We start from the raw sequence: 22,138 nt of genomic DNA on the forward strand, positions 1-22,138 counted from the left end.
GGCCAGCCAACGAGAGCATACAGGTGACAGTGGTGGGTAGTATATGGGGCTTTGGTGACAAAACGGATGGCACTGTGATAGACTGCATCCAATTTGCTGAGTAGAGTGTTGGAGGCTATTTTGTAAATGACATCGCTGAAGTCAAAGATCGGAAGGATAGTCAGTTTTACGAGGGTATGTTTGGCAGCATGAGTGAAGGTTGCTTTGTTGCGAAATAGGAAGCCAATTCTAGATGTAATTTTGCATTGGATATGCGAGTGAGTCTGGAATTAATGTAAGTCTGGAAGGAGAGTTTACAGTCTAACCGGACACCTAGGTATTTGTAGTTGTCCACATATTTTGAGTCAGAACCGTCCAGAGTAGTGATGCTGGACGGGCGGGCAGGTGTGGGCAGCGATCGGTTGAAGAGCATGCATTTAGTTTTACTTGCATTTAAGAGCAGTTGGAGGCCACGGAAGGAGAGTTGTATGGCATTGAAGCTCATCTGGAGGTGTCCAAAGAAGGACCAGAAGTATACAGAATGGTGTCGTCTGCGTAGAGGTGGATCAGAGAATCACCAGCAGCAAGAGAGACATCATTGATATATACAGAGAAAAGAGTCAGCCCGAGTATTGAACCCTGTGGCACCCCCATAGACACTGCCAGAGGTCCAGACAACAGGCCCAACTATTTGACACACTGAACTCTATCTGGGAAGTAGTTGGTGAACCAGGCGAGGCAGTCATTTGAGAAACCAAGGCTGTCGAGTCTGCCGATAAGAATGTGGTGTTTGACAGAGTCAAAAGCCTTGACCAGGTCGATAAATACAGCTGCACAGTATAGTCTCTTATTGATGGTGGTTATGATATTGTTTACGACCTTGAGCGTGGCTGAGGTGCACCCATGACCAGCTCGGAAATCAGGTTTGCGAAGCGGAGAAGGTCGGTGGGATTCGAAATGGTCAATGATCTGTTTGTTAACTTGGCTTTCGGAGACCTTAGAAAGGCAGGGTAGGATAGATATAGGTCTGTAGCAGTTTTAGTCTAGAGTGTCTCCCCCTTTGAAGAGGGGATGACCGCAGCGTCTTTCCAATCTTTGGGGATCTCAGACTATACGAAAGAGAGGTTGAAAAGGCTAGTAATAGGGGTTGCAACAATATTGGCAGAAAATGGCTGTTGATAGGGGTATGGGTAGCAAGATGGAAAGGCAGGGTAGGATAGATATAGGTCTGTAGCAGTTTTAGTCTAGAGTGTCTCCCCCTTTGAAGAGGGGATGACCGCAGCGTCTTTCCAATCTTTGGGGATCTCAGACGATACGAAAGAGAGGTTGAAAAGGCTAGTAATAGGGGTTGCAACAATATTGGCAGAAAAGGGCTGTTGATAGGGGTAGGGGTAGCAAGGTGGAAAGCATGGCCAGCCGTAGAAAAATGCTTATTGAAATTCTCAATTATCATGGATTTATCGTGGTGACAGTGTTTCCTAGCCTCAATGCAGTGGGCAGCTGGGAGGAGGTGCTCTTATTCTCCATGGACTTTACAGTGTCCCAGAACCTTTTGTAGTTTGTGCTACAGGATGTAAGTTTCTGTTTGAATAGCCTTTGCTTTCCTAACTGCCTGTGTATATTGGTTCCTAACTTCCCTGAAAAGTTGCATATTGCGGGGGCTATTTGATGCTAATGCTAATGCCACAAGATGTTGTTGTGCTAGTCAAGGGCAGTCAGGTCTGGAGTGAACCAAGGGCTATATTCATTCCTGGTTCTACATTTATTGAACGGGGCATGCTTATTTAAAATGGTGAGGAAAGCACATTTAAAGAATAACCAGGCACCCTCTACTGACGGAATGAGGTCAATATCCTTCCAGGATACCCGGCCAGGTCGATTAGAAAGGCTTGCTGGCTGAAGTGTTTTAGGGAGCGTTTAACAGTGATGAGGGGTGGTTGTTTTACCGCAGACCCATTACGAACGCAGAAAATGAGGCAGTGATCGCTGAGATCCTGGTTGAAGACAGCAGAGGTATATTTGGAGGACATATTGGTTAGGATGATATCTATGAAGGTGGCCGTGTTTATGGATTTGGGGTTGTACCTGGTAGGTTCATTGATAATTTGCATGAGATTGAGGGCATCAAGCTTAGATTGTAGGATGGACGGGGTGTCAAGCATGTCCCGGTTTAGGTCACCTAACAGCACAAGCTCAGAAGATAGCTGGGGGGCAATCAATTCACATATGGTGTCCAGGACACAGCTGGGGGCAGAAGGTGGTCTATAGCAAGCAGCAACGGTGAGAGACTTGTTTCTGGAAAGGTGGATTTTTAAAAGTAGAAGCTCAAATTGTTTGGGCACAGACCTGGATAGTAAGACACAACTCTGCAGTCTATCTCTGCAGTAGATTGCAACTCCGCCCCCTTTGGCAGTTCTATCTTGTAGGAAAATATTATAGTTAGGGATGTAAATGTCAGGGTTTTTGGTGGTCTTCCTAAACCATGATTCAGACATGGCTAGGACATCTGGGTTGGCAGAGTGCGCCAAAGCAGTGAATAAAACAAACTTAGGGAGGAGGCTTCTAATGTTAATTCAAAACATCAGAAATCTCATAATTAAAATTCCTCAAACATACAAGTATTTTACAACATTTTAAAGATAAACTGGTTGTTAATCCCACCACAGTGTCTGACATCAAAAAGGCTTTACGATGAAAGGACACCAAACGATTATGTTAGGTCTGCACCTAGTCACAGAAAAACAACAATTTTTCCAGCCAAAGAGAGGAGTCACAAAAAGCAGAAATAGAGATAAAATGAATCACTAACCTTTGATGATCTTCATCAGATGACACTCATAGGACTTCATGTTACACAATACATGTATGTTTTGTTCGATAAAGTTCATATACAAAAATCTCAGTTTACATTGGCGCGTTGAGTAGTTACAAAACATCAGGTGATTTTGCAGAGAGCCACATCAATTTACAGAAATACTCATAAACATTGATAAAATATATAACTATTATGCATGGAATTATAGATTATACACTTCTCCTTAATGCAACCGCTGTGTCAGATTTAAAAAAAGCTTTACCGAAAAAGCACACCATGCAATAATCTGAGTACAGCGCTCAGACAACAAATCAAGCCATACAGATATCCGTCATGTTGTGGAGTCAACAGAAGTCAGAAATAACATTATAAATATTCACTTACCTTTCATGATCTTCATCAGAATGCACTCTCAGGAATCCCAGTTCTACAATAAATGTTTGATTTGTTCGATAAAGTCCATTTATGTCCAAATACCTCATTTATGTTCGCGCGTTTAGCCCAGTAATGCAAATTTATGACGCGCAGGCCAGACAAAAAGTCAAAAAGTTCCGTTACAGTTCGTAGAAACATGTCAAACGAAGTATAGAATCCATCTTTAGGATGTTTTTAACATTAATCTTCAATAATGTTCCAACCGGAAAATTCCTTTTGTCTTCAGAAATGCAATGGAACGCAAGCTAACTCTCACGTCAACGTGCGTGACCAGCTCATGCCACTCTGACAGACCACTGACTCATTCAGCTGCCCTTCCCCCCTCCTTCACAGTAGAAGCATCAAACAAGGTTCTAAAGACTGTTGACATCTAGTGGAAGCCTTAGGAAGTGCAATTTGACCCCATAGACACTGTATATTCGATAGGCAAAGAGTTGAAAAACTACAAACCTCAGATTCCCCACTTCCTGGTTGGATTTTTTCTCAGGTTTTTGCCTGCCATGAGTTCTGTTATACTCACAGACATCATTCAAACAGATTTTGAATGTTCAGAGTGTTTTCTATCCAAATCTACTAATAATATGCATATATTTGCAAGGCAGTGTACTCTGGGGACCTTATTCATCCAAACTACTCAATACTACCCCCAGCTTAACATGCACGAAACCAAGGCTTTTACGGTTACAGAAGTCAACAAATGAGAGCGCCTGGGGAATGGGAGTGGAGCTGGGCACTGCAGGGTGCCTGGATGAACCTCTAAATCACCAGAGAAACAGGAGGAGTAGGATAAGGGTACGGCTAAAGGCTATAAGAACTGGTCGTCTAGTACGTTCGGAAAAGAGAGTAAAAGTATCAGGTTTTGCTGTGCAGTAACAGAGAGAACAGTCTATAACGTTTCAGCTTCCTGAGGGGGAAGAGGTGTTGTCATGCCTTCTTCGTGACTGTGTTGGTGTGTGTGGACCATGATAATTCCTTAGTGATGTGGACACCGAGGAACTTGAAGCTCTCAACCCGCTCCACTACAGCTCCAATAAAATGTGGATATGGGTGTGCTCGGCCCTCCGTCTCCTGTAGTCCACGATCAGCTCAACATCCATGCTGATGTTGAGGGATAGGTTGTTGTCACTGACCTCCCTTATAAGTTGTCTCATCGTCTTCGATGATCAGGCCAACCACCGTCATGTCGTCATGCTTAGTCCCCTCACCATTGCTGCTTGCGGCAATGCAGTTGTGGTTGAACAGGGAGTACAGGAGCGGACTAAGCATGCACCCCTGAGGGGCCCCTGTGTTGAGGTTCAACATGGCAGATGTGTTATTGCCTGCCCTCGCCACCTGGGGTAACCTGTACATGATATAAAGGAAACATAAACTAAAAAGACAAACGGTTTCAGGAGTTTCTGGGTTTGCTCTTAAGTAATTATAACATTTTCAAAGTAACTCCAGAGGGAGGTGTTCAGTCCCAGGGTCCTGAGTTTAGTGATGAGCTTGGAGGGCACTATGGTGTTGAATGCTGAGCTATAGTCAATGAACAGCATTCTCACGTAGGTATTTGTCTTGTCCAGGTGGGCGAGGGCAGTGTGGATTACAAAAGAGATTGCATCATCTGTGGATCTGTTGGGGCAATATGCAAATAGGACTGGGTCCAGGGTGTCTGGGATGATGGGTTTGATGTGAGCCTGAAGAAAGCACAGCGATGCCGAAACTTTGGTGATTTATCCAATACATTACTGGGAGTTTATATATAGTATGTGACTCTATTTTTATAGTTGATGTGAGCCATGACCAACCTTTCAAAGCATTTCATGGCTACAGATGCGAATGCTACAGGGCGAGTCATTAAGACAACATTTCATACAAATTGTAATTCGTAACATACCATACGTCCTACAATTCCTATCATATTGTACGACTGCTATTACATTGGTAGACTAATGTAATGTAACCTAATGTAACATATATTAACTGGAGTTGCACTGATTTTAGTAACATACATTGTATAACACGTTTTGTTCTGAGACCAGGTTGGCCAATTGCAGACCCTTCTGAAGGAACATTTAGAGAGGAAAGTTGCGTAACAGTTTGGATGTGCATGCAGTCTTCTGTAAATAACAGGACACCGTTATCCACTGAGTCTAGTCCATGTTTACAGTGTCTCTCTCACGACCTCAGTGGACAAGCCAATGTTGTACTCTCCTTACCTGCTTGTCTCCATATAATTCTCCTCCTCTTCTCATAGCTCCATGATCAGCACAGAGTGGAAATGGTTTATGCATACTAAAGGTCAATTACTTCTTCTAATTAGACAAATCTACTCTAAACACTCTGGAGGGGAAAACCCTGGCTAGCCTGATGTCAATTAACTCTTTAATGTGATGTCTAGTCTACTTTCCTCACATCATTATCCATTCCTGTGGTAACTAAACATGATGGGATAAAATACTATGTATGGAGGGTAATAAATGAATGTTGACTTTAATTTATAGACCATGAATGAAGGTATGACTATTTACACAGCACATCGAACTCTATTGACTTTTCTATTGCAGTGGCAAAGGGGATATATTTTTGATGTGGTATTTAATTAATATTTCTAACACCCAATTTCAGACTCAATATTTCCTTCTTCGTATATATATATATATATATATATATATATATATATACATTTAATCAAGTCAAAGCACCGTTGTTATATGCCTATATGACAAGCAATCTGCTCATTATAAGGTGGCAGCCAGAGGGGAGGGTTGGCATTTAAGGATCTACTGACTAGTGCAATATGAATTACAGAGCTCACAGCCTCTCTGTCATGAGATAAGTTGGACAAGACCTGGCATTTAAGAACGCTGTTGGCACCAAATCCAATTATTCAAGTTATGTTTGATGAAGAACAATTCAGTCAACAAGTATACTGCAGCAACGCAATGCATTCCATCTTGTATGAAACAAAGATTTGCTGCTATCAAATGTGCACATCCAGAGAGGATTGCATTAAAGCTGATTACGCATTGATGAGTACTGGCACGGCAGTATATATACCTTTTCAGATTCTGAAGTCTTAAGTGTTGGCATACATGTCTTCTCTAGATGGTTTGAGTTCTCCTGAGGGAGCTGTTTAGTGGTTTTGCTCCTCTATCCTCCACTCCAGTCTATCCCTGCATCGATTAACAGACATGAAAGAAGCTCTACATCATCCACTTCCTGCCCTGCTTCCTCAATTTGATTTCAGCAACCACAAAACACCTGCCAGTGTCACAACACCATCCTTCACATCCACACGCTACATAGAGACAAACATCACACAGAATTCAGGTTAAGACTCTCTTGCTGTCTTTTGCTAATCAAGATAGATTGGTTGTTTACCTTATTACAGCATCATACAGTGTAGTCTACAGTGCAGACTATAGAATGAAGTACTCATACCCACTAAAGACCTGTCATCTTGTGACCAGTCCTTCTTGTAAAATACATTTTTAACCCCAATGGGGTAACCTGTACATGATATAAAGGAAACATAAACTAAAAACACAAACGGTTTCAGGAGTTTCTGGGTTTGCTCTTAAGTAATTATAACCATTTCAAAGTAATTACTGATATTAAATATTGTTCAATAATATCAAAAATATGGTCCCTCAGTGTAATTATCTTAAACAAAGCTTTATACAGCACTTACAGCATTCTAGACTGTAGAGGTGTATTGCCATCTAGTGGCAGAGTTGATAATGTCAGAATAATCTGATTTACCCAAATACTGTATATTTATACTTGTGCATCAACACATGACAATTAGGGGGTGAAGTGGTTAGAGAATAAAATACTAAAAACAATATAATATGATGCAATATGTGTGAGGATATGATATTAACATAAATAACAAATTAATATAATGTTCAAATCAAATCAATCAAAATGTATTTGTCACATACACATGGTTAGCAGATGTTAATGCGAGTGTAGCGAAATGCTTGTGCTTCTAGTTCCGACAATGCAGTATTAACCAACAAGTAATCTAACTAACAATTCCTAAACTACTGTCTTATACACAGTGTAAGGGGATAAAGAATATGTACATAAGGATATATGAATGAGTGATGGTACAGAGCAGCATAGGCAAGATACAGTAGATGGTATCGAGTACAGTATATATATATAAGATGAGTATGTAAACAAAGTGGCATAGTTAAAGTGGCTAGTGATACATGTATTACATAAGGATGCAGTCGATGATATAGAGTACAGTATATACGTATGCATATGAGATGAATAATGTAGGGTAACTAACATTATATAAGGTAGCATTGTTTAAAGTGGCTAGTGATATATTTACATCATTCCCATCAATTCCCATTATTAAAGTGGCTGGAGTTGAGTCAGTGTCAGTGTGTTGGCAGCGGCCACTCAATGTTAGTGGTGGCTGTTTAACAGTCTGATGGCCTTGAGATAGAAGCTGTTTTTCAGTCTCTCGGTCCCAGCTTTGATGCACCTGTACTGACCTCGCCTTCTGGATGATAGCGGGGTGAACAGGCAGTGGCTCGGGTGGTAGATGTCCTTGATGATCTTTATGGCCTTCCTGTAACATCGGGTGGTGTAGGTGTCCTGGAGGGCAGGTAGTTTGCCCCCGGTGATGCGTTGTGCAGACCTCACTACCCTCTGGAGAGCCTTACGGTTGAGGGCGGAGCAGTTGCCGTACCAGGCGGTGATACAGCCCGCCAGGATGCTCTCGATTGTGCATCTGTAGAAGTTTGTGAGTGCTTTTGATGACAAGCCGAATTTCTTCAGCCTCCTGAGGTTGAAGAGGCGCTGCTGCGCCTTCTTCACGATGCTGTCTGTGTGAGTGGACCAATTCAGTTTGTCTGTGATGTGTATGCCGAGGAACATAAAACTTGCTACCCTCTCCACTACTGTTCCATCGATGTGGATAGGGGGGTGTTCCCTCTGCTGTTTCCTGAAGTCCACAATCATCTCCTTAGTTTTGTTGACGTTGAGTGTGAGGTTATTTTCCTGACACCACACTCCGAGGGCCCTCACCTCCTCCCTGTAGGCCATCTCGTCGTTGTTGGTAATCAAGCTTACCACTGTTGTGTCGTCCGCAAACTTGATGATTGAGTTGGAGGCGTGCGTGGCCACGCAGTCGTGGGTGAACAGGGAGTATAGGAGAGGGCTCAGAACGCACCCTTGTGTGGCCCCAGTGTTGAGGATCAGAGGGGAGGAGATGTTGTTACCTACCCTCACCACCTGGGGGCGGCCCGTCAGGAAGTCCAGTACCCAGTTGCACAGGGCGGGGTCGAGACCCAGGGTTTCGAGCTTGATGACAAGCTTGGAGGGTACTATGGTGTTGAATGCCGAGCTGTAGTCGATGAACAGCATTCTCACATAGGTATTCCTCTTGTCCAGATGGGTTAGGGCAGTGTGCAGTGTGGTTGAGATTGCATCGTCTGTGGACCTATTTGGGCGGTAAGCAAATTGGAGTGGGTTTAGGGTGTCAGGTAGGGTGGAGGTGATATGGTCCTTGACTAGTCTCTCAAAGCACTTCATGATGACGGAAGTGAGTGCTACGGGGCGGTAGTCGTTTAGCTCAGTTACCTTAGCTTTCTTGGGAACAGGAACAATGGTGGCCCTCTTGAAGCATGTGGGAACAGCAGACTGGTATAGGGATTGATTGAATATGTCCGTAAACACACCGGCCAGCTGGTCTGCGCATGCTCTGAGGGCGCGGCTGGGGATGCCGTCTGGGCCTGCAGCCTTGCGAGGGTTAACACGTTTAAATGTCTTACTCACCTCGGCTGCAGTGAAGGAGAGACCGCATGTTTTCGTTGCAGGCCGTGTCAGTGGCACTGTATTGTCCTCAAAGCGGGCAAAAAAGTTATTTAGTCTGCCTGGGAGCAAGACATCCTGGTCCGTGACTGGGCTGGATTTCTTCCTGTAGTCCGTGATTGACTGTAGACCCTGCCACATGCCTCTTGTGTCTGAGCCGTTGAATTGAGATTCTACTTTGTCTCTGTACTGACGCTTAGCTTGTTTGATAGCCTTGCGGAGGGAATAGCTGCACTGTTTGCATTCGGTCATGTTACCAGACACCTTGCCCTGATTAAAAGCAGTGGTTCGCGCTTTCAGTTTCAAGCGAATGCTGCCATCAATCCACGGTTTCTGGTTAGGGAATGTTTTAATCGTTGCTATGGGAACGACATCTTCAACGCATGTTCTAATGAACTCGCACACCGAATCAGCGTATTCGTCAATGTTGTTAACTGACGCAATACGAAACATATCCCAGTCCGCGTGATGGAAGCAGTCTTGGAGTGTGGAGTCAGCTTGGTCGGACCAGCGTTGGACAGACCTCAGCGTGGGAGCCTCTAGTTTTAGTTTCTGTCTGTAGGCAGGGATCAGCAAAACGGAGTCGTGGTCAGCTTTTCCGAAAGGGGGGCGGGGCAGGGCCTTATATGCGTCGCGGAAGTTAGAGTAACAATGATCCAAGGTTTTTCCACCCCTGGTTGCGCAATCGATATGCTGATAAAATTTAGGGAGTCTTGTTTTCAGATTAGCCTTGTTAAAATCCCCAGCTACAATGAATGCAGCCTCCGGATAAATTGTTTCCAGTTTGCAAAGAGTTAAATAAAGTTCGTTCAGAGCCATCGATGTGTCTGCTTGGGGGGGGATATATACGGCTGTGATTATAATCGAAGAGAATTCTCTTGGTAGATAATGCGGTCTACATTTGATTGTGAGGAATTCTAAATCAGGTGAACAGAAGGATTTGAGTTCCTGTATGTTTCTTTCATCACACCATGTCTCGTTAGCCATAAGGCATACGCCCCCGCCCCTCTTCTTACCAGAAAGTGTTGATGCGTGGAGAAACCCGTTGACTGCACCGCTTCGGATAGCGTCTCTCCAGTGAGCCATGTTTCCGTGAAGCACAGAACGTTGCAGTCTCTGATGTCCCTCTGGAATGCTACCCTTGCTCGGATTTCATCAACCTTGTTGTCTAGAGACTGGACATTGGCAAGAAGAATGCTAGGGAGTGGTTCACGGTGTGCCCGTCTCCGGAGTCTGACCAGATGACCGCCACGTTTCCCTCTTTTTCGGAGTCGTTTTTTTGGGTCGCTGCATGCGATCCATTCCGTTGTCCTGTTTGTAAGGCAGAACACAGGATCCGCGTCGCGAAAAACATATTCTTGGTCGTACTGATGTTGAGTTGACGCTGATCTTATATTCAGTAGTTCTTCTCGACTGTATGTAATGAAACCTAAGATGACCTGGGGTACTAATGTAAGAAATAACACGTAAAAAAAAAAAACTGCATAGTTTCCTAGGAACGCGAAGCGAGGCGGCCATCTCTGTCGGCGCCGGAAGTACATGTCTAAAGTAATTACAGCATTACTACATGTACAAGTGTCAAAATGTAAAGTGTTTATTAGTGATGCTGGAGTGTGGAAGTATGAAGGCTGGAGTGTGTTAAGTGGATGTGCCGTATGATAATGAGGGTGCTGGTGTAACATCCAGAGAGCAGGGCTGTCTGGGGGTCAGAGGGCAAGGGGGAGTCTTGTGCTGTCAACTCAGTGACTGATTGGCAACCAAGAACTAGGGAGGTTGTTGTGGTTACTACGCTGATTGTGGTGTGTGTGTGTGATTACAATCTGATCTGTCTAATAACAGCAACACAAAGTTACAAGAGTACCGGAAATAATTGTTATTACACAAGGATAAGAGCAACAAGTGTTTTACAGTGATTGACTTTGAATTGATTAGTGCTTCCTTTCCAGTCATATTTCTGATGAGGTTCAGCACTTCATTATTCTATCATCTACCCTGGGTCCCATAACACATCACATACAATCTGAAATGGCTTACAAACCTCTCTTCCATCCATCTTACTCAAACTGGCATGAGGACAGGGACACATAGTGGGATTTATTGTTTATTGGTGCCACTATACTTCCCCTTTCTCTCTCTCAGTCACTTCAAAAGCACAGGGGTAGGGCGACAGGGCAGGGGAGGGGTGCACAATTGTTAATTGGCCCTTTGAGAGGAACAGAGAGGTGAATGAAGATGAGATGGGGACAGTAGGGTCCTGTTGCCTCTCCAAGGGCCAACAGCCTGAGCAGTAGATGAGAGATCACCCCATCATACCAGGCACTGGACTAGTCAAGATACATTATGGAGGTTATACATCCTGAGAGAAATAACAAGTTAGTATAGTTTTAGTCATAACATATGATATGCCTATAGAGACATTGCAGGTGCAAACATTACAATATATTAACTTTTAATTTGACTCTGAGAAGTCAGAAAATATTAATATGAAATGTTCTGCAGTCAGGGCTGATGGCAGCAGAGCGGTATTGTGGTTATGGTCATGCGGAAACGGTTGCCTCACATCTCATGCCACACTGATGCAAGAGGTGGTTGTTCAATGGAACGATAGGTACTCTTTTTTTTCTTCAATAAGGGGATGGACCTAAATTAGCATTTCACAGGTCCCCTTTTCCTCTTCTATTGCAACCTTCCCCGCAGAGCCCTTGCTTTCCCCGGGGATTGTCCTGTTTTTGGCACTTGTTGCCGTTGGCAGGGTGACAGTATTCGAGTGTGCAAACTTGTGCTATTGTCCACGGGCCAGAAGGAGTCATGGAGACCCACTAATATGACACAGGAAAATGTTTACTGATGGCAATTCTATGGGCTTTGTCTAACTCTTTCTCCTTCATGACGACTCGATTTAAGTCTCTAAATGTTTGACTACAAATGCAGGAGTGCTATCCAGCTCCTTTCCTTTTGTCCCGCGAGGTTTGAATGAGTAATTCAGCTTTTGTGTCGCTCGATTGAGGGGGCAAATAGAAAGACAAGATTCTTGAGCGCTCAACCCCCCTTTCCATGGATATGTGCTCTTTAGATCCCCCTCCCCACTCCCACCAAATCCTACATCTGACAGCACTCTGGAGGAGGGGGGACTAGATCATAACAGTTGAAATTGTCTCGCAGTGATGAAGCATACCCATACCATTAACAGCCTATGTCAGACTAATCATGCACGGTAGTTCTTGGGGCATATTTAGAAGTTTGGATAAACTATTGTAAGGGTGTTCCATGAGCGCGCGGAAGACCGGGCAGAAATATTGCATCTATTAGCCGCTTTTCTTGGAGGATCTCCGTGACAACAATTTGCGATGGCAAAGAATTCAATACCGGGGGCTCGGAGGCTGATTGGGGTGCATTGTGAGGGGACTGAGGTCGCTGATTGGTTCAAGGAAAGCACCAACACTACACGCAGTTTATATTCATTCAACTTGTTGAAGCACTCAGACTACTTCTGGGAGAGAGACAGGAATGAGAATCCTCAACAGGGGACATGGTAAGTTTTATTTGTGGTTATGAATGGATAATTTGCAACCTACGTGTTGTTAGGCTATGCGTAATTCCTGTTATATTAGGCCCTGTGCGTAATTGTGTGATTATTGTGGTATTCCTTATGAACTACAAATAATGTGAGTATAAAGTTCTAAATATTTTTCTTAAATATTTATATCTTATGATGCTATTCATTTTTTTCAGATTTTAAAGATGAAGAAGAATATAATTTGCATGGACTTTTTTGGTGGTAGGCCTATGGATTAAAATATTTACACTGTAACATGGCAAGTACAGACAGTGAGGTGAAAACGTTACTGAACTTTGTAAACTTGGCATCCAGTGACATCAAGGCGGCTCTGGACAAATCAGCCCCTTGCAGGCGCTCTGTGGACCACAGGAAATACCTGCAGAAACAGCTCAAGCGTTTTTCTCAGAAATACGCTCGGATGCCCAGATGCCACACACACAGGTCCACGGAGTCTAGCATCGCCAAAGATGTGGTGAACAAGTCCAGCGAGTATTCATTGGAGACAATTCACCCGAGCACGACGCGCATCAATGAAAAGGGGGGTTCGTATGCGCGAGACGTAGAGAACGCAAGGATGGCTAAAACCCCAACGGTAGACAGTGATAACAGTAAGCAAGAACAGGTACCCATGAGGAAACGTCAACTCCCTGCATCGTTTTGGGAGGAACCCCGATTAGCCCAAAACAACACAGACTATTTGCAGTATGGATGGAAAAAGAGCCAAGGTGTGATAGGAATCAACGATGTTGAAAAAATAAAAAAAGCTCACGAGGAACTAACACCGAGCTTGCTTCTCTCCAATAGACGTGGCTCTGTTGAGATAGAACCGCTCAAACTGGACGTGGCCTCTCATAACGTCAATGTGTGCGGTTTCTGTCCGTTTCAGTACCACGGACACCACGTCTTTCAGAGTCACATAGTTGTTCCACAATCGGCTGTGGGACTCTGGGGGAAAGCCACAGTGGCTGAAACGGAAACACCCGACATAACACACCGACATAAGAACTACACGCATGTCGTGGTCAAACCCATACCGACTAAACCCACGGTCCCGCCATCCATTTTCAACGTGTTTGGGTTCATTTAAACACAATTACAGACGTATAATCATAGCTTAATAATTGCCTAAGCAATAATGAAGATGTAAATATTAATTTGTTTAGTTCGATATGCCGTTTCTTTTTTATTTCAAACTTTGCATTTCTCTTTTTTTAAAGAGTAGTCATAAATAAGCACTTAAGTAGTCTTACATTTCATACCAAACATTTCTGCTTGGAACACTTGCACCTTTACCACTTGGGTTCCATAACGTATAAGGAATTATTATAAAATCATAGCACCGTCTCAAACTGAAAAATGTAGACTACTTCAATCTTTCTCATTTTTAAAATGGAAGGGAATTTATGTTGATATAGGAATGGAGTGACATTTGACGTTGTCCATTTTTTGATTCGTCGTGATAATCTATGCTAAAGGAGAGGTATACGGGTGTGTTGATTACCTCATGGTGTATATATCTCTTAAATACACTGGTTTAAAAATGAATTGATCAAAATTACTTGTAGTTCACTTGTGTTTGTCAACAAAAAGTAAAACACAGACTGACAGATAGTTCCCCACATTATTTCTTGATATTTTTTGTTTGTAAATAATACTTGTGAAATGGAGAAATTACATTTATTTTTTAAATAAACAGTAGATCTTTAGATTTCTTTCTTTGGTTCGAACACCTTTTTCAATAGCCTTTTAGCACTGACATTTACAATATGTTACAACAACAAATCAACAATAATATACACTCATTACACTAGGTTTGTTGAAAACACACTTTCAAAACATATGACAAAATCAGTGCTTAATATCAACAAGTACATTCCATCCAAGCAAGCACACTTCATAAAGCCTCATATTGATTGTCTCCCTTTGTTCAACTCGGCCTAAACATCTGAAAGACAGGTATTTTAAAAGCTTACCTTGAGTTAATTTTAGCTCAGTTATGCTGCACTTCTTCAGGAGACTATCAACTGCTGTGCCTTTATCTATCATCATTCGTCAGCCCATCCACACAGACCTGCAGCTCACATCCACTGTATGTGCACACGACACACACACTCCACGTGCACATGACACACATATTCTCCATTACACACATTTTGCACAATCATCACTACCCCATAAATACAGTGTTAAAAATCCTGTAAACTGGTAACTTAATATACTATAAGGCACAACACACAGGAACACTGACAAGCCTTATTTGCCATCAGGGCAGAAGTCATCAAAGCTGTGTCTGGTCAGGCTGAGGTACTGCAGCAGTCTCTGGGAGGGGTAGGCTGTCCAGAGACCTGAGTCTGGACACAACCATCTGCTCATGGATCCTTAGCCTGCACAGGTGCATCAGTGGATGGGCTGACACTGAGGAAACACTGTATTAGATTGTCCCAGCTGTTTGAGTGTGTCTGTGTTCATTGATGTACTCACACGACTTGGTCTTGATGCTGGGCCATTCGTGCCATCCATCCAGGAGCTCGGTGAGTCTGGCACACAGTTGAACATCACCAACGTAGTCCAGCAGTAAGTCTACGATGGGCCCTGCCCAGTTACACATAGTTGATGAGATCAACTCACAAAACTAAGGGATATAAGAATGAACAGAAAGAAAAGATAATGAGCATCGTGCCCCCCTCCCCCAAAAAGGCTATTTATCAAGTTCCCAGAATAATCATGATCACAATAGGAGCCTACTTTGCCTTACCTGTACTTTGCTGGCAACAAGTCATGTGCAGGTTAAAAGAGGCATGTCATTGGTAGGCAGTACATTGTTGATGTCGATGACTGCTGTCCTGGGCTGGGTGTGGGCTGCAACCATATGCACATCTGAAGTAGGCCCAGATATCACAGCCATTGACCAAAAGCAAACTTGAGAAGAGGTAGGTTATTCATACAGAGTATGATAGCACCAGGAAAGGTGGTAGGACAGAATGGAATGCTGGTGTTATCAGCCCCATGCTCCAGCAGTAAGGAGACAGTCCTGGCACAACCCCGTCTTACAGCTGCTAGTAGAATGGCAGCAATAGTGCTTCCATTGGAAATGGAAAAGTAGAGTGCTGTGATGCAGTGATCCGAATACTGCAGGGAGCGATTGTGGGATAGTGTGGCATTGACATTGGCACCTTTCTTGAGCAATATGGCTGTGGCCATGTCCCGGTTGTGCTCTGTAGCCAGGTGGAGGGGGCTGATCATGTTGTGGCGAACTCTGGCCCGACTGGTGACTGGGACAAGCATGTACACAATACTGGAACAAGGGGACATTAGTACTGTACATAAGAGTAATACAAGAGACACGACAGGAGAAACACAGTGCACTCGTACATTCTCATGGTGTCCATACGGAGCAGCAACATGTAGAGGTAGGAGTCCTGTCTTGGTGGGTTTGTTGGCGTCTGTGTTGGGAGAGAATTGCAGCTCCACTATCTCCCAGTGGCAATTTTTACTGGCCTCATACAGGGCTGTAGCACTGTCACGTCTGCATGTTGATGTCAGCACCTGAGGAAAAAGTGACTTTGGAGAAAACTAAAAGTGTCTAATAAGAATGAATGTATCACCAGTCTGTGTGACTACAGTAAAAAGACATATGTACTATAAGGCCAACCATGTCATCTGTTACAGCATTGCACACACTGTAACCTACCTTCTCTAATGAGGTATCGTATGGCCTCTACGCGTCCTTGCTGGGCTGCTACTATGAGTGCTGTAGGTATTGGGAGGATTAATGATGGCTCCTGCCCTAACCAGCTATTCTTTTGTGTGTCCATGTATGCTGATGTTTCAACCATATACAGTGCCTTGCAAAAGTATTCATCCCCTTTGGCGTTTTTCCTATTTTGTTGCATTACAACCTGTAATTTAAATGGATTTTTATTTGGATTTCATGTAATGAACCTACTTAAAATAGTCCAAATTTGTGAACAAAAATGTCTAAAAATTTCAAAAAATAAATAAAAGTGGTGCATGCATATGTATTCACCCCCTTTGCTATGAAGCCCCTAAATAAGATCTGGTGCAACCAATTACCTTCAGAAGTCACATAATTAGCTAAATAAAGTCCACCTGTGTGCAATCTAAGTGTCACATGATCTGAGTATATATACACCTGTTCTGAAAGGCCCCAGAGTCTGTGACACCACCAAGCAAGCTGCACCATGAAGACCAATGAGCTCTCCAAACAGGTCAGGGACAAAGTTGTGGAGAAGTACAGATCAGGGTTGGGTTATAAATATTTTAAAAACTTTGAACATCCCATGGAGCACCATTAAACCGATCAAAACTCACGGACCAGGCAAGGAGGGCATTAATCAGAGAGGCAACAAAGATACCAAAATAACCCTGAATGAGCTGCAAAGCTCCACAGCAGAGATTGGAGTATCTGTCCATAGGACCACTTTAAGCCGTACACTCCACAGAGCTTGGCTTTACGGAAGAGTGTCCAGAAAAAGCCATTGCTTAATGAAAGAAATAAGCAAACAATTTTGGTGTTCTCCAAACGGCGTGTGGGAAAGTCCCCAAACATATGGAAGAAGGTACTCTGGTCAGATGAGACTAAACATTTTTTGGGGGGCCATCAAGCAAAATGCTATGTCTGGCGCAAACCTAACATCTCTTATCACCCTGAGAACACCATCCCCACAGCATGATGATGCTGCCCCCACCATGCTTCACTGTGGGGATGTTTTTCATCAGCAGGGACTGGGAAACAGAATTGAAGGAATGAATTGAAGGAATGATGGATGGCGCTAAATACAGGGATATTCTTGAGGGAAGCCTGTTTCAGTCTTCCAGAGATTTGAGACTGGGACGGAGGTTCACATTCCAGAAGGACAATGACCCTAAGCATACTGCTAAAGCAACACTCAAGTGGTTTAAGGGAAAACATTTAAATGTCTTGGAATGGCCTAGTCAAAGCCCAGACCTCAATCCAATTGAGGATCTGTGGTATGACTAAAAGATTGCTGTACACCAGCGGAACGCATCCGACTTGAAGGAGCTGGAGCAGTTTTGTCTTGATGAATGGGCAAAAATCTCAGTGGCTAGATGGGCCAAGCTTACAGAGACATACCCCAAGAGACTTGAGACTGTAATTGCTGCAAAAGGTGGCTCTACAATGTATTGTCTTTGGGGAGGTGAATAGTTATGCACGCTCAAGTTTTCCATTAAAAAAAAAACGTATTTCTTGTTTTTTTTCACAATAAAACATATTTTGCATCTTCAAAGTGGTAGGCATGTTGTGTAAATCAAATGATACAAACCCCTAAAAATATATTTTAATTCCAGGTTGTAAGAAAACAAAATAGGAAGGGGGTGAATACTTTCACAAGGGACTGTACACATCAGCAACCACAGCTAATGAAGTAACTGAAACCCATAAAGACTAGAGTCTGTTTTGAAATGGGTTGACAGTAATATACTGATCCTGAACATCTCTAAAACTAAGAGCATTGCATTTGGTACAAATCATTCCTTAAGTTCTGGACCTCAGCTGAATCTGGTAATGAATGATGTGGCTATTGAACAAGTTTAGAGATTCAATTACTTGGCATTATCTTAGATTGTAACCTGTCATGCTCAAAACATATAGATTAAATGGTTGTAAAGATGGAGATGTCTGTCCGTAATAAAGACTTGCTTTGCTTTTTTGACACTACACTCCAAACAGCAAGTTCTCCAGGCTCTAATCTTGATTATTGTCCAGTCATGGTCCAGTGCTGCAAGGAGTTAGCTGCAGCTGGCACAGAACAGAGTGTCACGTTTTGTAATCAGAGGGCTGATATAAATACTATGCATGCCAGTCTCTCTTGGCTAAGAGTTGAGGAGAGACTGACTGCATCACTTCTTTTTATAAGAAACATTAATGTGTTGGAAATCCCAAATTGTTTGCAAAGTCAACTTACACACAGCTCTGACACACACACTTATCCCACCATACATGCCACCATGGGTATTTTCACAGTCCCCAAATCCAGAACAAATTCAAGAAGGCATACAGTATTATATAGAGCCCTTATTGCGTGGAACTTCCTTCCATCTCATATTGTTCAAATAAACAGCAAACCTGGTTTAAAAAAAAGAAGATAAAGCAACACCTCACGGCACAACGCCTCTCCCCTATTTGACCTAGATAGTTTGTGTGTATGCATTGATATGTAGGCCTCCGTGTGCCTTAAAAAAAATTATGTAGCTGTGTCCTTGAGCTGTTCTTGTCTATTGATGTTCTGTAATTATGTCATGTTTCACGTGGACCCCAGGAAGAGTAGCTGCTGCTTTTGCAACAGCTAATGGGGATCCTAATAAAATACCTAAAATACCAAATCTCTATGTTGTCCCTGCACACTGCCTCGTGGAGGGCTGTCCAGCCCCGGTTACACCTCTGGTTCACTGTGGCACCGAATGACAGGATGAGGCTCACTATTTGGGGCTCCCGAGTGGCGCAGTGGTCTAAGGCACTACATCTCAGTGCAAGAGGTGACACTACAGTCCCTGGTTTGAATCCAGGCTGAATCACATCTGACCGTGATTGGAAGTCCTATAGGGTATAGCACAATTGGCCCAGCGTCGTCAGGGTTTTGCCAGAGTAGGCCCGTGATTGTTAAGGTTAAATAAAGGTCAAATAAAAATACATTAAAAAAAATTCCACATTCTCCCACTCACACGCTAGAAGGCATCAGAGAACATTGGGTTAGACCGACTGGCAGAAGACACCATGCTTCAGTACTACATATTCCTCAAAGCCATTATCGTACATGCTATAGCCACATAGGGTGCTGTACCTTTGTATAGGGGAGTCTCTTTGTTCTTGCTGCTGATGTCAGGATCGGGCCCTGCCTGTAGGGAGGCATTGCACACATGACAGTTGTTGCACGGAAAATGACAGAGAGCAGCCTGTTCTTAGAGGGTGCGCTTGTCAACTAATCCTGGTTGGGCTGGAGGGGAAATAATATACACATAAACAAAATGCTTCAACATGCTTTAACATCCAGTCTATAATTCAACCCCAATTTAATTGAGCCCCATTAACAAAGGCAAGGATTTGCATTTAAAGACTATGAAAATTAAGCTTTCAATGTGTACCTTTCAGCAGTGCCTTGATATATTCAGCTTGGCCACAATATTCAGCCTCATGCAAAGTTATTAATCCTTATTTGTTCTCTTTTGTCAGGCTGAGTGGTGCAGTCACTGACAGCTCTTTCACAACTTGAGCATCTCCTCTCTGGATGGCAAACACTGTTGGATCTACATCTCTACAATGAAGAGGGAAGGCAAATGACTTGGAGACAATGCAGAATGTAATTGATGCAGGTTTGTGATACCTGAGTTCTCTCATACATCTAGTTGTTCATGTTTTTAAATAAAGAGTAAGCAAGTCCGTGATTTTATTTTCTAGTGTTTAGATATAATGGAAATAATGTAGGGTCCTTGTAAATCAATAAATATTATAATTAATTATATAAAATATAAATGTTTAATAGACTGAAACAGACCCCACTAATTCAGTCCACGGGGATTGCCCTGCGCTTCACAATTAACAAAATACTCACTCAGCTGACTCTGACATAAAGTCTTTCTGCCGTTGCCGATCAACGCATTTTTATATTTATATTTAACCTTCATTTACCTAGGAAAGTCAGTTAACAACAAATTATTATTTACAATGACTGGCCACCGGCCAAACCCTAGCCCGGACGACGTTGAGGCAATTGTGCGCAGCCCTATGGGACTCCCAATTACGGCGGGTTGTGATACAACCTGGAATCGAACCAGGGTCTAGTGACGAGATAGCACTGAGATGCATTGCCTTAAACCGCTGCGCCACTCGGGAACAACATCGTTGTATACTTTACCTAAAGACGGGTTGCTCTTGTTCCCATCATAAAAAATTGCGATAGATACTCAGAATAAAAAAATCTCATCATTATTTTCGCGCATCCACACGCGTTGTAGAAGACACGCGGCAGAGCAGCGGTCGAGCAATGACAGCAGCGGGGGGAGGATAGCCAGGGCTCAGCGGTGCATTCTGAGATTATTTTAGGACCGTATTGACATGTGAAGGCACTCCAGTATCCTCCGCCCAAGGATAAAGGCAAATTGCATCAGGATCCTTTGGGCATCTGTTCTCCATTACCCCGTTAGTTTTTATTATGACATTTGCAAACAGGCAGGTGTTTTTATATTTTGGTACATTAAAAATAGGTGTTATATTAATTTGACTGGAATTTTCAAATGTAAAAAATGGCCCTGGTTATTTGAACAAAATGATTAACCCAACTCCATTTGGAAAAAAGTCAAATTATTGCTTCTTTACCATATAGCATCTGTGAAAAAATGCTGAACAGCATGGAAATCATAACAATATGAGTATAAGTGCCTATTGCCTGTTACCACATGATGCTCTTCAGAGTTTGATGCCTATGGCTTCTTTATATCCCACCATATAGTGAGTGATAGGGGTTCAGGTATTTATTTATATTATCTTGGTTGAAACTATATTAAATAAAATTAAGTTAAACTAACTTGATCCTGCAGAATGTTGGAGATAGTAGAATAGACTCAATTAGAGAAGAGAGGGAATAAGAATACATACAGGACATATCTTCTTTGTAAGGACTAACATCTTGATGGATGAGGGGATTGTAGGCAGAGTCTGATGGTTAGATATGTCTGCGTTATCTTCAATATTTAGTCTCTGGCATAGTGTTATGGACAGGCTGTCTGGGAAGGTCACATTGGTGGTCACTATATTGCCCTAAACAACTAGGTTATCCAGCCCTTCCCTGTTGTCCTCATAGCCCAGTGTTGGTCCTGGAGTTGCAACACAGGGACCTAGATGGAAGTTGAAAGCATGAATGAATTCATCATAAAACAAAATATACCTCTCCTCAAACATAGAATTAAGAATTTCCCTTTAAAATCCTGCAGTCATGAAGTAAGAAGGGGCGAAATGAGAGCGCACAACAAAATTGAGCTGCATCACCTTGATTCATGAAAGAGGTGGCATGCAAAATCAAAGGCAGAAAATGTTAAATCCTGAAACAAATCATGTACACAGTCATAGGTTTTCCACATGTGGAGTAACCTAAGAGCCAGGCACTTCTGTTGGGAGAGAGAACAGCAATCTGTGCTGCCAGACTAGGGAGCAAGTAGCCCCAGCAGTGGTGATGCATGTTTAGCTTTGTTTGGTTCCACTTGATTCCACTGCTCTTATTAGAGGTTATGAAGGAGTATTACAATCACACACACAACAGCTTGAAATACAGTCCCTGTTTCTCCATCTTTGAATTCCCAAAGCTCTCTCTGACAGTCTCAGAATAACATTCCTACTTCAGAGCACCCCAAAGCATATCTCCAATATCTGTTATTAGACAATAATACTGGTTAAGGCTGTGGGTTCATTGGTACTGATGGCTATTTCCTGTCTAACTGTCAAGTTTTCACAGTCTAGTAAATGTGTCTTGGTCTGGTCAAGATTCAATTTCATACCATTA

The 22,138-nt window shown here is 42.9% G+C and overlaps 2 protein-coding genes across 2 annotated transcripts; one reads left to right on the forward strand and one right to left on the reverse strand.

Moving 5' to 3' along the window:
• The first annotated feature begins 12,219 nt into the window (after window positions 1-12,219).
• LOC118368260 (protein FAM181A-like) lies at window positions 12,220-14,882 on the forward strand. Its single transcript, XM_035752227.2, has 2 exons — window positions 12,220-12,575; window positions 12,776-14,882. Exon 2 carries the CDS (start codon window positions 12,856-12,858, stop codon window positions 13,687-13,689), a length of 834 nt encoding a protein of 277 aa, XP_035608120.1. The 5' UTR covers window positions 12,220-12,575; window positions 12,776-12,855; the 3' UTR covers window positions 13,690-14,882.
• On the reverse strand, window positions 14,881-19,984 carry LOC118369082 (ankyrin repeat and SOCS box protein 2-like). The gene is made up of 8 exons (XM_052495666.1): window positions 19,967-19,984; window positions 19,427-19,538; window positions 19,294-19,310; window positions 18,889-19,182; window positions 15,502-16,163; window positions 15,358-15,367; window positions 15,084-15,234; window positions 14,881-15,017 (listed from the first exon to the last, which is right to left on the reverse strand). The coding sequence occupies exons 1-8, from the start codon at window positions 19,982-19,984 to the stop codon at window positions 14,881-14,883; spliced, it is 1,401 nt and encodes a 466-aa protein (XP_052351626.1).
• Window positions 19,985-22,138: the final 2,154 nt, after the last annotated feature.

Source organism: Oncorhynchus keta, chromosome 35 (genome assembly GCF_023373465.1).
Source record: "Oncorhynchus keta strain PuntledgeMale-10-30-2019 chromosome 35, Oket_V2, whole genome shotgun sequence".
Lineage (NCBI taxonomy): Eukaryota > Metazoa > Chordata > Actinopteri > Salmoniformes > Salmonidae > Oncorhynchus > Oncorhynchus keta.